Raw genomic sequence first — 13,258 nt, 5'->3', positions numbered from 1 at the left:
GAGGCATAGCTCAGAAGAGCAGAAAGCCCAGGGCTGCAGCCACAGAAAGGGGATCGCCGCAACTTCACGCAGTGACCCAGGACAAAGTGAGGCAGCTGGCCCATGGGGTCACATTCTGTTGCCTCAGACTCGAGTGACAGAGAGCAAGAGGGCTGATGTTGGCTCATTAAAAACATGCACGTTGGTGCCACCAGAGAGCAAATGGAAGCAGGCTGTACCTGAAGGCCCAGAGAGAGCACAGCGGTCAAGCACTGTTAGGTCCAGGGCTTGCCTGCAAACATGTGGCTGTAGGATATCGAAAGTTACTATTAAGAAAATATAGAGGTGCTCAGCGGGCTCCTTCATCATTTGATTCTGAAAACCAAAAGGTATTTGAGGAAAACACATAATGGCTCTGGAGGCATCACTATGGGACGGTGCGGTGGTCACTTCTTACACCCACGAAGCAGCTATTCTTTTCCCTCTTTACAGGTAAGGTCAGTGATCCAGGCCTCTCCCAGAGCCCATGCTGGGCAAAGCTGCACTCCCTGCTCCCCTAGCAAGGGCTGTGTCAGGGAGGCTGTAGTAAGCATGACCTGAAGTTAAAGAAAAACAGAATGAGGTATTTTAAAAGTAAGGGCAAATGCTGATCTTATTCTCAGTCCAAAAACAACTCATTTATTCAATGTCTTTTGGAGTGTTCTACAAAAAAGCATTTTCTAGCTAATTGATGCTTCCGAACCTGTTTTACACGCTCTGTATTTCTCTGCCTTAAGGTGATTGGTTATACAGGACACAATGGCAGTCTGCTGCTTCAGGGCTCTTATTTCTCAGCAACAACCAGGGCCAATCTAGGGTCACGCACAAGGACAGCTTTTAAGTTTTCAGTCTCTCCCCTCATGCTGCGAGTAGAAGGGGTGCCTGGGTCAGTACTATGTCCGACTCTAGTTGACTTGACTCCCTTTTCTTTATCTCCCAGCCTGCTGCCTGTCACCTGCACTGGGACATTTCTGTTAGTACTTTATTCCTGACGGTCCAGAGAGGAAGTCACGTTCATGCGACTCCCACTTTACTCCTCGGTTTAAAATCTATTGTGTGGGGTTTTTTCCTACAAGGAATCATAAGAAACTTAACAATGATTACCCTTAGGGAAATAGGCTGGCAGAAAAAAAGACATTTGGGACAGCATGAATGATAGTTTTAGTTCCATGAAATGAAAAGCTTATCTACTCTTAAAATATGAGATTCAAGGGGAATAGAACGGGTTTGGCACATTTGATTAAGTTCTCTAACTTCTAATATTACTGATCCTGTTAAGCATAGATTGTTAGAAAGTTGTTTGTTGCCACCACTAACTATTTTGGTTTACTTCTCCTTCCCTCTGCTTTCTGAGCCTCTGCAGGAAGTGTGCTGAAGAAAACACAGGCTGGCTTCTTCACACCAGGAGAGATATGATCACACTGTCTCATCATCATCGCAGACTGGAAGCTGTTTATTTGCACCTCATGTCACATAAAGGGGCTGGAACCTCCCCTGGTGGACTGGAGCCTCCCCTCGCAGACTGATAGAGTCTCTGAGAGGGCGTGGCAGGCAGGGGGAATTTTGAACGGGTCTCCAGAAAAATAGGCCTGTCTGGACCATTTAAAGCACCGGCTGATGCCCAGTCCACCTGGTAAAGCTGTAGGGAAAGCAAGGGATCAATGAAAACAGAGGTTGGCACATAGTAGGCATTCAATAAATACTTGTGGAGTAAATGAATGACACAATTCAGTTATTTGAATAAAATGATGATATAACCTCCCTCTTTAAGATTCTATTCAGGGGGCTCTGGTCTGAGGGTAAAGGGAATGAGCAGTAACAGCACAGAGCAGAAGTCACAATGAGCAAGGCAGCCTGCGGCCTCTCTCCCCACAGCCAAATGAACTTGGGATAACAAAACACTTGTTAAAGAGTTGTCTAGAGGGCTCAGATTTTAATTTTAGGAAACAGATTTAAGCCTCATGAATTCTCATCATATCAGATAATCACATCAATATTTACTTAAGTGCAGTAATTGACAAGGCTAAAGACAAATCATTTGGAGATTATCTGCCTTTTCTATTTCCATTTTACTGCATCTGTTTATACCATATAACAGACACCATGAAGAGTAAACAGCAGCTCCTCATGGAATCCCCTGGCTGACCAAACCCTTAAAGGTCAGATGGTTCAATTACCAGAACACAGCTGAAACTATACCTGTGAAACCCAGAACTATATATAGAAGCCAGGTCACATCCCTCTAGCGCAACAGTTTTGTTTCTTAATATCTTAAGCCACATACCACTCACTTCCTAATCACAATATATTTTTTTCTGTTAATTTATCATAAAGCACAGGTATTATGAAGACATATCATTATTAGAACAGTATTTAATACTACTAGCATGACTAAATTATATGTATATTTTAAATTAAGAAAAACATTATATGAATTTTAATTCTGAATTTGAATCTTCTATTCAGTTTGAATAGTCTAGGCTCCCACTTGGTACAGAATTCCTCTCTAGCATATTTTACCTAAAATATTACATAATAAAAGATTAATGCAACAACTTTAAATATTTATGTTTTTAAATTCCACAGGAGGTGCTGAATATGAATTACTATTATTTTACATGTCTTAAATAAACCTTTTTCTAGATTAAGAACAAACGATTATGATGTTAAAATGTTATTTTTTATTTTAAATCATTGCTAGTTATGTATGGAGATTTGTCATACCGAACTTTCTGTTAATATGATTCATAATACAAAGCCTGTACTTAAAACTTATTTCAAACTCAAGTTATGATTCTTTTAGGTAAAATATAACAAGTACTCTGGCTAATACATATAATAATATGCATACAAACAGCACATAAATAATCTAATCTGAGAACTAATTTGTCAGTTACTGTAAGAGAGCACCTATGCAACAAAAAGGACACCTGAGTGTGAGCTGCTCAATAAAACAGAGTGTTAAAATCACCACAAAATATAGAGTGCCCATATTTTGCAAGGAAAGAGGCTTGTGCAAACTTAGAAAACCCACAGCACAGCTAGGTTTGGCATCACCAAGTTATGACATGAGAAGGGACTTTTGTTCTAAACAACAGTGCCACTCAGTGGCTGAATAATGGTAGTGAACCAATAAACAGTATGAATTGGAGGGTGGGCAGAAAGAACAATGGAATTTTGGAACAGGCAATGATAATACTGCAGGCAAAAAGGCATACTATGTTGCCATGGTAACTGTACCTTGGAGGTCAGTTAGAGTCTGGACAGGAACAGAAACCTGAGCATTGCTTCCTGTAACTACATCACCTAGATTTCATAAGAAAAAAGAATTAGATTTCATAAAAACGAAAAAAAAAAAATAATCAACTTTTCTTTCATACTTAATGTTGTACTACATTTATCAATCAAAATACTAAAAGTAAAATAAAACAGAAAATACAGTACAATCTTATGAAAATAAATATAAAATATTTTTAAAAGGAACTTTTTTTTTTTTTAAAGTATTACCTAAAAAACATTTGGGCATGCTTTTCTTAAAGAAAACAAACAAACAAATTTCCTCTAAAGTATAAAACAAGTTTCTACCAGTTGAAGGTATAGGAAACTCTAGCAATCAAAAGATTTTGCTGAACAGACTTCATTATGCTATAAATATTAGTGTGATTTTATATTTTCTTTCAAAAGTTTTTAACCAAAAAATCACATGCATTTATTAAGTAACATTTCTTTTGAAATTGATTCCCCTCTGTAACAGACAAAATTTATTTTTAGCTAAACTTGAAATCAGTTTCTTCAATCACCAGATCAACACTTAAACAAGTTCTAATTTCATAGTAAGTATTGAAAAGATTTCAAAAGTTCCCACATGTACTTAGAAATGTCAACATGTAAAAATAAATCTGTGAATGGCACACCCTTTAAACTTGATATACTGATTATAGGCAAGATTTCATTTACAAATTGGACCTGTAGTAAATGCTTAAAATAAAGAGGTGTTCAAATTTGACAAACAGACATAGGAAACGGGGAAAAGGAGCGCATTTTAAGACACAGGAAGGAAAGGAAAAGGAGCACCAGGGGAAATCTGTGAAGAGCTGAGGTACACAATTTAGAAGGAAGATTTTTTTGCTTCTTTGATTTCCTTCCTGGGTGACAAAGTTCAACATTAAGCAGTCACTGTCAACAGCATTTGAAGGCCTATGTTGAGCTTAACAAGGTCAAAAAACAAGCCTTCTTAAAAGGCACCATATTTTGTGTGTGTGATAATGTATGATTAATAGACTTGCTTCCCCTATAGTTTTTATACAATAGTAAAAAATCTATTTTTGAATTAAATAACATACTCTCAGTGCCTTGACCACTTGCTACAATTATGATTTATAGCATGGCCAGCTCAGATGGAGATTACTGGGCTGTAATTATATCATCACTATCAATTAACAATACATACATTTATATTCTCCTACTAGAGGCCTGGTGCACGAGATTCGTGCACTTGGGGGAGGGGGGTCCCTCAGCCGGGCCTGCGCCCTCTTGCAGTCCAGGAGCCCTAAGGGGATGTCCAGGAGCCCGTGGGGAGCAGGCCTAAGCCGTCAGTCAGACAGGTGGAGGCAGGAGAGGCTCCCACCACTGCTGCTGCGCTCGCCAGCCATGAGCCTGGCTGAGCGGCGCCCCCCCGTGGGAGTGCACTGATCACCAGGGGGCAGCTCCTGTGTTGAACGTCTGCCCCCTGGTGGTCAGTGCATGTCATAGTGACCAGTTGTTCCGATGTTCAGTCAATTTGCATATTAGCCTTTTATTATATAGGATAACTACAATACAATCTATAGATAAGTACATACTCCAAACAAGTGATAAACAGCTTTTAGCCGAACTTTCAAGTCCTGAATTCTATAGCATAGTTAACTCTCTATTCATGGATAAATGGCATGCTTCTTTTCTGTATTTTTGAAGGAGATTTTTCAATTTTATGCTTGCTTTCCATTTTATTCTGCTGCTTCTGGATCACCTATCTATAATAATAAAAGGGTAATATGCTAATTAGACCGGATGTCCTTCCGGACGACCTTCCAGACGAAGCCGGGGCTGCAAGGGAAGCCCAGGTCCTGGGTGCCAGAGGGAAGCCGGTGCCAGCAGCTGGGGGAAGGAAGGCCTACTCTTGCACGAATTTCATGCATTGGGCCTCTAGTTAGTGTTTATTTAGAGACTAAAAACTAATTTAAATATTAAATATCACCAGGAAAATTAAGGAGGAACATCTGTGCTCCCTTTTTCTTATTTTAAGACCCCACCCCCAACACATACACAAATGACAATGCATTTCAAGCAACGTATACGTGAATTTTCTGTTTTCCATACAACTGCTCCCCTGTACAAGCACAAATGATTGACAGTTAACTAACCTAGGAAAACCATAAGCATTTTCATCTTTATAAATAAGCTATTTTTCAAAACAACTTTCAAATTTTCCAGCAGAGGACACTAAAAAGACTGATACATTATCTTTCCTCAAAGGCACAGCGTAGATGGCTCCGTTCTGAGAGTCAGAAGTCATATTCCAATGCAAGCCTCCTGACAGGCTACGCACTGTGCTCACTCTACCGTCCAAACCTGTGACCCACCTGCGGATGGCTCGGTGCCACAGCTCAGCAGGACACCTGCGGGAAACGCCAGCTTAAAGAACCAGTGTTCGAGAAGTGTTTCCACCATCGTGTTAACAAGTCACCTTTCACCAAAGGAACCATAGATTTTTGGACCTGGAAGACTCCCAGGGATTAGTCCCGACCCCTGACTTCAGGGTTGGAAACAGGATCAGAGAGCGCCAGGGTCCTGCTTACAGTTCATTGGTGAGTGGATGAAGAGCATCCCCACACTAGGTTCTACTTGTATAAATTGTTCTCTTTGCCCATTCCTGTTTTATTCAAGTCTTCATGCAGGGAGGGGCATTAGCAGGAATACTTATCTCTAATATGAAGATGGACTAGCTTTCTGTAGTCTGACATGAGTAGAACAAGCCAGAAATAAAAAGACGGAAGAGTTGCCAAACAAGGCCACTGTCTTCCTTCCAGCACGGGGATCAGCTACAAAGTGCCTCAGTGGTGATACGCATGTTCCAAACACTTTGCTTAAGTGCTCTGTTGTCTTCTTCTAACTGGGGACTTAGTTTTCATCAATTGTTCCATCCTCATGCACTTCCTTTCTCACTTACTGTGATATTAATACTTGACATTTCCTAAGAGACACAACTTTATATTTCTATAGTCATTTGGCTTGGTTCCTCAGAAAATTTAAGCTACAGCATTAAGAGATTCTCTGACTCATTTGCCTGCCATCAGTTAGAATTACTACTGACTTCAGCTTGTTATCAAAGCAATATTGAAATCATATTTGTTTAGAACAATAAAAGAGTACAATTAAGAAATATATAAAATAACATTCATTTCCATTCTGTAAGTGGGCATGTCTCCTGGTATTAAAATACGTTTACAACATGTTAATGATTTGAAGTCTCCTTTTCTTTAAATCATGTATGATAGCTCTACATTAAAAAGAGAAGAATGTAATTTTAAATGACATAGTCTTATACAGGTAAACAATACTCTGATAGAAATTTAAATATGAATATATAAAGTTTAATACTTCATATAGGCAACAATAGATAACATGATATAATGGAAACACATACATACACTCATTATTGAATAATATTCATTATTTTATAACATTGGGGAATAAAGCTAATTTAATTTAAGTTTATCATTTTAAATGCCAGTAACTTAAAATTTTTCATAATTTTGAATGCAGACTTCTCAAACAGAGTATATGGAACATGGCTTAAGGTCTTCACACTGACTCAGTATTACTATTGTTACTGTCAACACCAGTTATGGAACATGGCTATTCATTCCACAGGGATCCCTTTAAGACGTGAATCAGGCATGTGTCAGTATATTTGCCTTGAAACAAAATGGCCACAGACCTGATGCTCTGTGAGGTCTTAGGAATGACTTTTAAAAAAATACATTTTCTGCCATCATGTTATTTCTTTTTTCTACAGTACAGATAGCAGAGTCCCCCCACTAAAAAATAAATGCAGTTCTTTCTAATCGGCTTTGGATAGGGGCACTAAATACATATGTCTCTGAAAATAAGTAGAGAGTAAAAGTGTAAAGATTCTGAGTCAGAACCTGAAGGTCTCTCTTAGGAATAAAATGCATGCGGGAGGTGAAGGCCTGCAGAGGCCCAGAAACAGAAATGAGCTCACCTGAGTCCCAGCAGCAAGAGTGACCCCCAACAGCAGCACTCACAGCAGTGCCCTCACTCATCGAGTGAGAGTTGGATGGGGCCACCTCCCAGGCTTCCTCTGCTCTGACATTCTACTGTTCAATTTTTGGTGCATGGACTCAGACACTTACTTTGGAGCTTGATATTCTGTTGAGCTTTTCCCCCTTTACGGTTCTAGCTTGTTAACTCAGAGGTGGAACAGCTGGAGTGGGGGTTTAAGGGCGCTTCCCCCAACCCAGCTGCCCGGGGGGTGCTGTGACTAGCAAAGCCCATGGTGTCTGCGACTTCCATTTCAGATTCTCTTCCGGTCAGAAGCATTGTCATCCAAGGGAGCGACACCACAGCCAAGTGACTTCAAGTTCTGTGTTGTGACAGTTCATGTCATACTCTAGGAGGCTCCACAGGACGCAAACGCAAGTATACCAGCATATAAATGTCAAAAAATACCTTAACAAATTACCTCATGAGATGTTTGTAAGTAAGAACAATATAGTATCTGATAATGTGATTTAAAAGGACCTAATACAATGAATTTATTAAAAATTAACAGAAGTTGGTTTCTTACAAGCAGGCTATACTGCGAGTGTTTTCTTTAGATTTATTAGTACTTTTCCTTACCTTTGTTCAATTGCACGGGCATGCTTTCCGATTTCATCAGCCTCTGCTGCTGCTGCTGCTGCTGCTGCTGCAAATGATGCCGGGGGATCTCTGCCAGGGTTCTGGGGGTACCCACAGCAGTGGAGGAACTGCCACCGCTGCCTGCGGAAACAGGGCCACTGGTACTGCCTGGGGCTGTTGCTGGAGAAATCAACTTCCTTCCAAAATTAATCAGGCTATTGGAGACCTTATTTATATTCAGGGGAGCACCTCTGGCATTGGTCCTGCAAAAAAATTAGGTAGAGAGAAATTATTTAAATTAGAGGACAACTATATTTCGCACTATTTCACATACTCCATTGGTATAAAAACATACCTTACCTACTTCGAAAATGGCCATTTACTAGATCAGCCACGCCAAGTAAGAGGTAAAAACTTAAAAATGACCACAAGATAATAAAACATAAGACTCTTAAAGATGTGGCTTATGGAAAATAGTTTTTATACTTTTTATTCATTCATTCAATAGGGCCTATACGTGCCAACCCTGTGCTAGGTTCTGGGGATACAACTGTCCAAAACAGACACAGTTCCCCTCCTGGAGCTTCTAGTCTAGTATGGAAGAAATACATTAATAAAATAATTACATAAATAAGTGTGTGATTAAACCTATGACGAGGACTATAAAGGAGAGACACAGGGCTGGACAAGTCTTGGGCTACCCACAGAAGGGGCACCTTGAAATGAGGCTGGTAGCAGGTGTCGCACTAGCCCTCACATGTGGGTGGTAGGCCACATTTAATCTAATTTTGAAAAATAAATGCGTTGGAGGGTCAAGAAGTAAATTCACAGAAATTACATCAAGTTCATAGAACTTACAACAGATGCCCAGTTCATGAGAATTGCAATTCACCCTCAACACACCCACCCCGCTACTCTGCTACCCACTCAGCTTTCCATGATTCCCTCCCCACTTCTCTGCTTTTCTTGATAGCACTCTGCATCATCCAACATGCTATATATTTTACTTATTTGGTTATTATTTGTCCCCTTCCTCCCATCCCCACTAGAATAAAAGTTTCATGAACACAAGGATTTTTATCTCTTTGCTATATTGCCATTGTCCAGCACAAATATTTTTTGTAAATATTTGTTAAACGGCAGCTGCATCTACCTATAGTTTAGGTCTTCTCACCTGTTGCGGTGGAAGAAGAGTCCTGCTCCTAGCCATGGCCAGCCTCTGCATCCGGGCTCTGGACCCCATCTCCTCTGAACTTTCATGATCTTTACTCCTGCACCTCCCTCCCCTGCATCATTTCGCCTTCTCTACTGTATGATTCCATTAGCATACAACAGTGTGTGTGTGTGTGTGTGTGTGTGTGTGTGTGTGTGTGTGTGTACACACTAACTTCTCTTTTGAACCCTCTCTCCTTTCTAGTTACCATCCCTCTCTCCCCACCCCACACTTAAGTTTTTGTGTTTTTTTTTCCTCAAGAGGGTATCTTAATGTGCTACTGCTGCTTCTTCAGTCCCTGACTCACTAATGTCTGGTTGTGGCCTTGCCATTGCTTTGAATCCATGCCTCAAGGTCACCAATAACTCCTGCACTGCCAAGCCAAAGGTGCATTCTTATCTTACTCTACTCTCAGCAGCAATTCATCCCATAAGCACTCCCTACACTTCCTCTCCAGGCTTCCAGCGTTGCCAGCACCTGTGCTTTAACTGTCTGGCAGACAGAGGACACCAAGGAAACATTGTTGAATGAATGATTACTTCCCAAATGACTCATGGTCTTGAAGTATTTCAGAGCTAGTGTTGTTCTTGAAGTTATGACTATAAATTATTATAGTTGTAGGAGATAGTCCCACTCCATGTCAACACCAAGTTTGTACTTTTATTGCACAAATAATTAATAGTAGCTTATTTTCTCCCATTTTGCTCTTTCTTCACTAAAGTGGGAAACTGAAAATCAAGTTTGAGGGATTCGATAACTTGATTTTAGTTAATGAATTTTACTATCATTTCCTTCTCTCAGATCTACCTGGCAGCACTTACCTAGTAACTCTCTCACTCCTCACATGACACCTGTACCTGGGCATTACTACATGTAGCTCTAGCCAGACCGATCCATAGTCCTAGCATAACAAGGAAAGGACATGATGTTTCTTCCTCCTATAAACTCTTCTCCAATGGTACTAGCTAATATTATGGGCTAGGTGTTGGAGAATTAAACATTCCTTTGGAGATAGGACAAATCAAATTTAAAACCGGGATTTTAGCTTGATAAAAAACATTCATTCGTTTAAAATTTCATGAAATGGGGAAAATCATTTTCCAAAGGGTTCTTTTTGGATCACGTTTAATCTTTAAAGAACTGAGCTATTTAAAGTCCTTCCAAAAATTATTGAAAATAATGTTTCCTAACAGAGATAAGGATATATGGTGATTATGCACCGTCTACTTCGTCCTCAGCTGTTTCTTTATGAAGAAGAGCATTTTCAATGTACAGATAGAGAAGGCCCTGAATACATGTTTATTGAGAAAAAGAGTGAATAAAATGAAAATAACTCACACATTCTGGATTAAGAGGGCATACCTCTGCCATTGTATTCCACTCAGCAGCCTACATGCACTGCCATTGCTTGTGAGGTGGTGGAAAGAAGAGCTATCATGATATTGAAGCTCTGTTGCAGTTTAGTTTTGCTTCTTTGCAAGTCAAGATTCATAATTCATAGATATGAAGAAGTTATAATGTTACCCTTCCTTATAAACAAAAATGTACTAGTCAAATTCCCACATTGCCAGTTGTAAAATTTATACGCTGATAAAAGTACTAAGCAACTGCTGGAGCATTATCAAGAGAATATGGTTAATGCAACTTCATTACTACTAATAACCACGAAAAACATATAGATCAAGCTCATGCAGAGGAATTTTTCATCTGCATAGTTCTTAAAAGGGAATGAACACTGTTTCCCTTTTTTGAACATTTTTTGTTTTTAACCAATTAATTTCCCCCTCATCCACTACCTTAGAAGAATATTTTCTTTTCAAAACAACTACTGATAGAGACTACTTATTTTCAGGTATAAACAATGGTAAACCATGCTCTTCTAGGAAAAGCACGCTGTCTGTCCACAGGTTGTTTTTCAGATATGACAATTTTTTTAATTTATTTTATTTTTTAATATATTTCTTTATTGATTTCAGAGAGGAAGGGAGAAGGAGAGATAGAAACATCAATGATGAGAGAGAATCATTGATCAGCTGCCTCCTGCACGCCCCCTACTGGGGATCAAGCCCGCAACCCAGGCATGTGCCCTTGGCCGGAATCGAACCTGGGACCCTTCAGTCCACAGGCTGATGCTCTATCCACTGAGCCAAGCCGGCCAGGGCAAGATAAGACAATTTTTATGCCAAAGTTAGCTAATATAGATCTTAAATGTTAGTAGCTGCATTCTTCACGAAAAATGCTAAACAATTTGCAACAATTATTATTGCCTGTGATGTATACTATTAAGTCATATGTGCTAAATTAATGACGATTAACACAGTTATTAGAGATCTGAATGACAGTGAGGATAGGGTTGGATTAAAGATGGAGTGTAATGTGTAAAAGTGTTGAAATAAATAGTAAGAGGTCTTTATAATTAAGATATCAGATATTAAATCTTATGAGTAACAAATTCTGTGTAATCAGTCTTCCATTACTATTTTCTACTACATACTATTATTAAATAAACTAGAGGCCTGGTGCACGAAATTCATGTACTCAGGGGGAGGGGTCCCTCAGCCCGGCCTGCACCCTCTCGCAGTCCGGGAGCCCTTGGGGGATGTCTATCAGTTGGACATTCTTTGCGCTGCCGCGGAGGCGGGAGAGGCTCCTGCCACCACCACTGTGCTCACCAGCCATGAGCCTGGCTCAGGGCTTCTGGCTGAGCGGCGCTCCCCCTGTGGGAGTGCACTGACCACCAGGGGGCAGCTCCTGCATTGAGCATCTGCCCCCTGATGGTCAGCACATGTCATAGCAACCGGTTGTTCTGCCATTGGGTCGATTTGCATATTAGCCTTTTATTATATAGGACTAGAGGCTCGATGCACAAAATTCATGCAAGAGTAGGCCTTCCTTCCCCTGGCTGCAGGCACCAGCTTCCCTCTGGCACCCGGACCCAGGCTTCCCTCCAGCACCTGAGACCTGGGCTTCCCTCTGGCTGCCAGCAGGCACCCAGAATCGAGCTTCCCTCCCAGCCCTGGCTTTATCTGGAAGGTCGTCCAGTCTAATTAGCATATTATGCTTTTATTATTATAGATAGTACCATCTAGGAGAGATTGTTTTGAGATTGTGCCAACAACTTACTTTCGGCATAACTCCATTTAGCAGCTTAAATCAGTAGCGAAAGGGTATTTTTTTTCTCTGAAAATCCATGAATCCTCCAAAACACCTGTATCAGAGCCCAACCTGGCTTTACTATTGGGTTCAGAGGCCCCTTTGGTTCAGTTTTAGAAACTCTAAAGAAAACTCTGAAACTTTTGCAGCCTCTCAATACCCTTTAATGACTCAATCTCCTAGTCTGGCTTTCTAATCCATATTCTAGTGAAGAGCTTTCCTTCCTTCCTTCCTTCCTTCCTTCCTTCCTTCCTTCCTTCCTTCCTTCCTTCCTTCCTTCCTTTCTTTCTTTCTTTTTCTTTTTCTCTCTCTCTCTCTCTCTCTCTCTCTCTCTCTCTCTCTCCTCCTTCCTTTTTGCTAATCCTCACATGAGGATATTTCCCCCCACCCCCCACTGCCACTGATTTTTAGAGAGGGTGGAAGGGAGGGGAAGAGACACAGAGAGAGAAACATCTATGTGAGAGAGACATCAACTGGTTGCCTCCTATACACACCCTCCAGATCGAGCCTGAGGTATGTGCCCTTGACTGGAATTGAACCCGGACCCTTCAGTCTGTGGGCCAATGCTCTAGCCACTTAGCAAACCAGCTAGGGTTCCAACAACTTAATAGTCAGAGTCTTCAACTTCCAAACCTTCCTAAAGCTTTAAAAAAACACATTATCACTTCTGTAAAACTTCTCCACAACCTTTCCTCTCTTGATATCCAAATCTTTACACCACCATAATTTATTTCCTTTCTACCTAAAGATTTATTTTTTAGGATTGATATTAAGTATCTAATATTTGTTTATTTCACTCTTTTTACAATAAAATTTTGTTAGATACTTGTTTATATTTTTGTCAATTCTCAATTTATTTTTAATTATTTCTCTCTATATTCTAATTTATATTTTTCTTCTTCTTCTTTTTTTCTTGTGATCCCAAAGGCTGAATGCCAGACACCAAACCACAGATCCAAGAAGCTCAGAAAA

The 13,258-nt window shown here is 40.2% G+C and overlaps 1 protein-coding gene across 1 annotated transcript in view; it reads right to left on the bottom strand.

Annotated features, from left to right (window-relative positions):
• TBC1D5 (TBC1 domain family member 5) overlaps nucleotides 1-13,258 on the bottom strand; it is a 463,678-nt gene that overhangs the window by 51,614 nt on the left and 398,806 nt on the right. Inside the window, exons 18-19 of the mRNA XM_028129701.2 lie at nucleotides 7,921-8,183; nucleotides 3,259-3,324 (exon numbers count right to left, since the gene is read on the bottom strand). Coding sequence (XP_027985502.2) covers nucleotides 3,259-3,324; nucleotides 7,921-8,183 — 329 coding nt within the window. The remainder of the gene's footprint in view (nucleotides 1-3,258; nucleotides 3,325-7,920; nucleotides 8,184-13,258) is intronic.

The sequence above is a fragment of the Eptesicus fuscus genome, chromosome 18 (genome assembly GCF_027574615.1).
Source record: "Eptesicus fuscus isolate TK198812 chromosome 18, DD_ASM_mEF_20220401, whole genome shotgun sequence".
Lineage (NCBI taxonomy): Eukaryota > Metazoa > Chordata > Mammalia > Chiroptera > Vespertilionidae > Eptesicus > Eptesicus fuscus.
The sequence above is the reverse complement of the archived record's forward strand: the minus strand, read 5'-3'. Positions and strand labels throughout refer to the sequence as shown.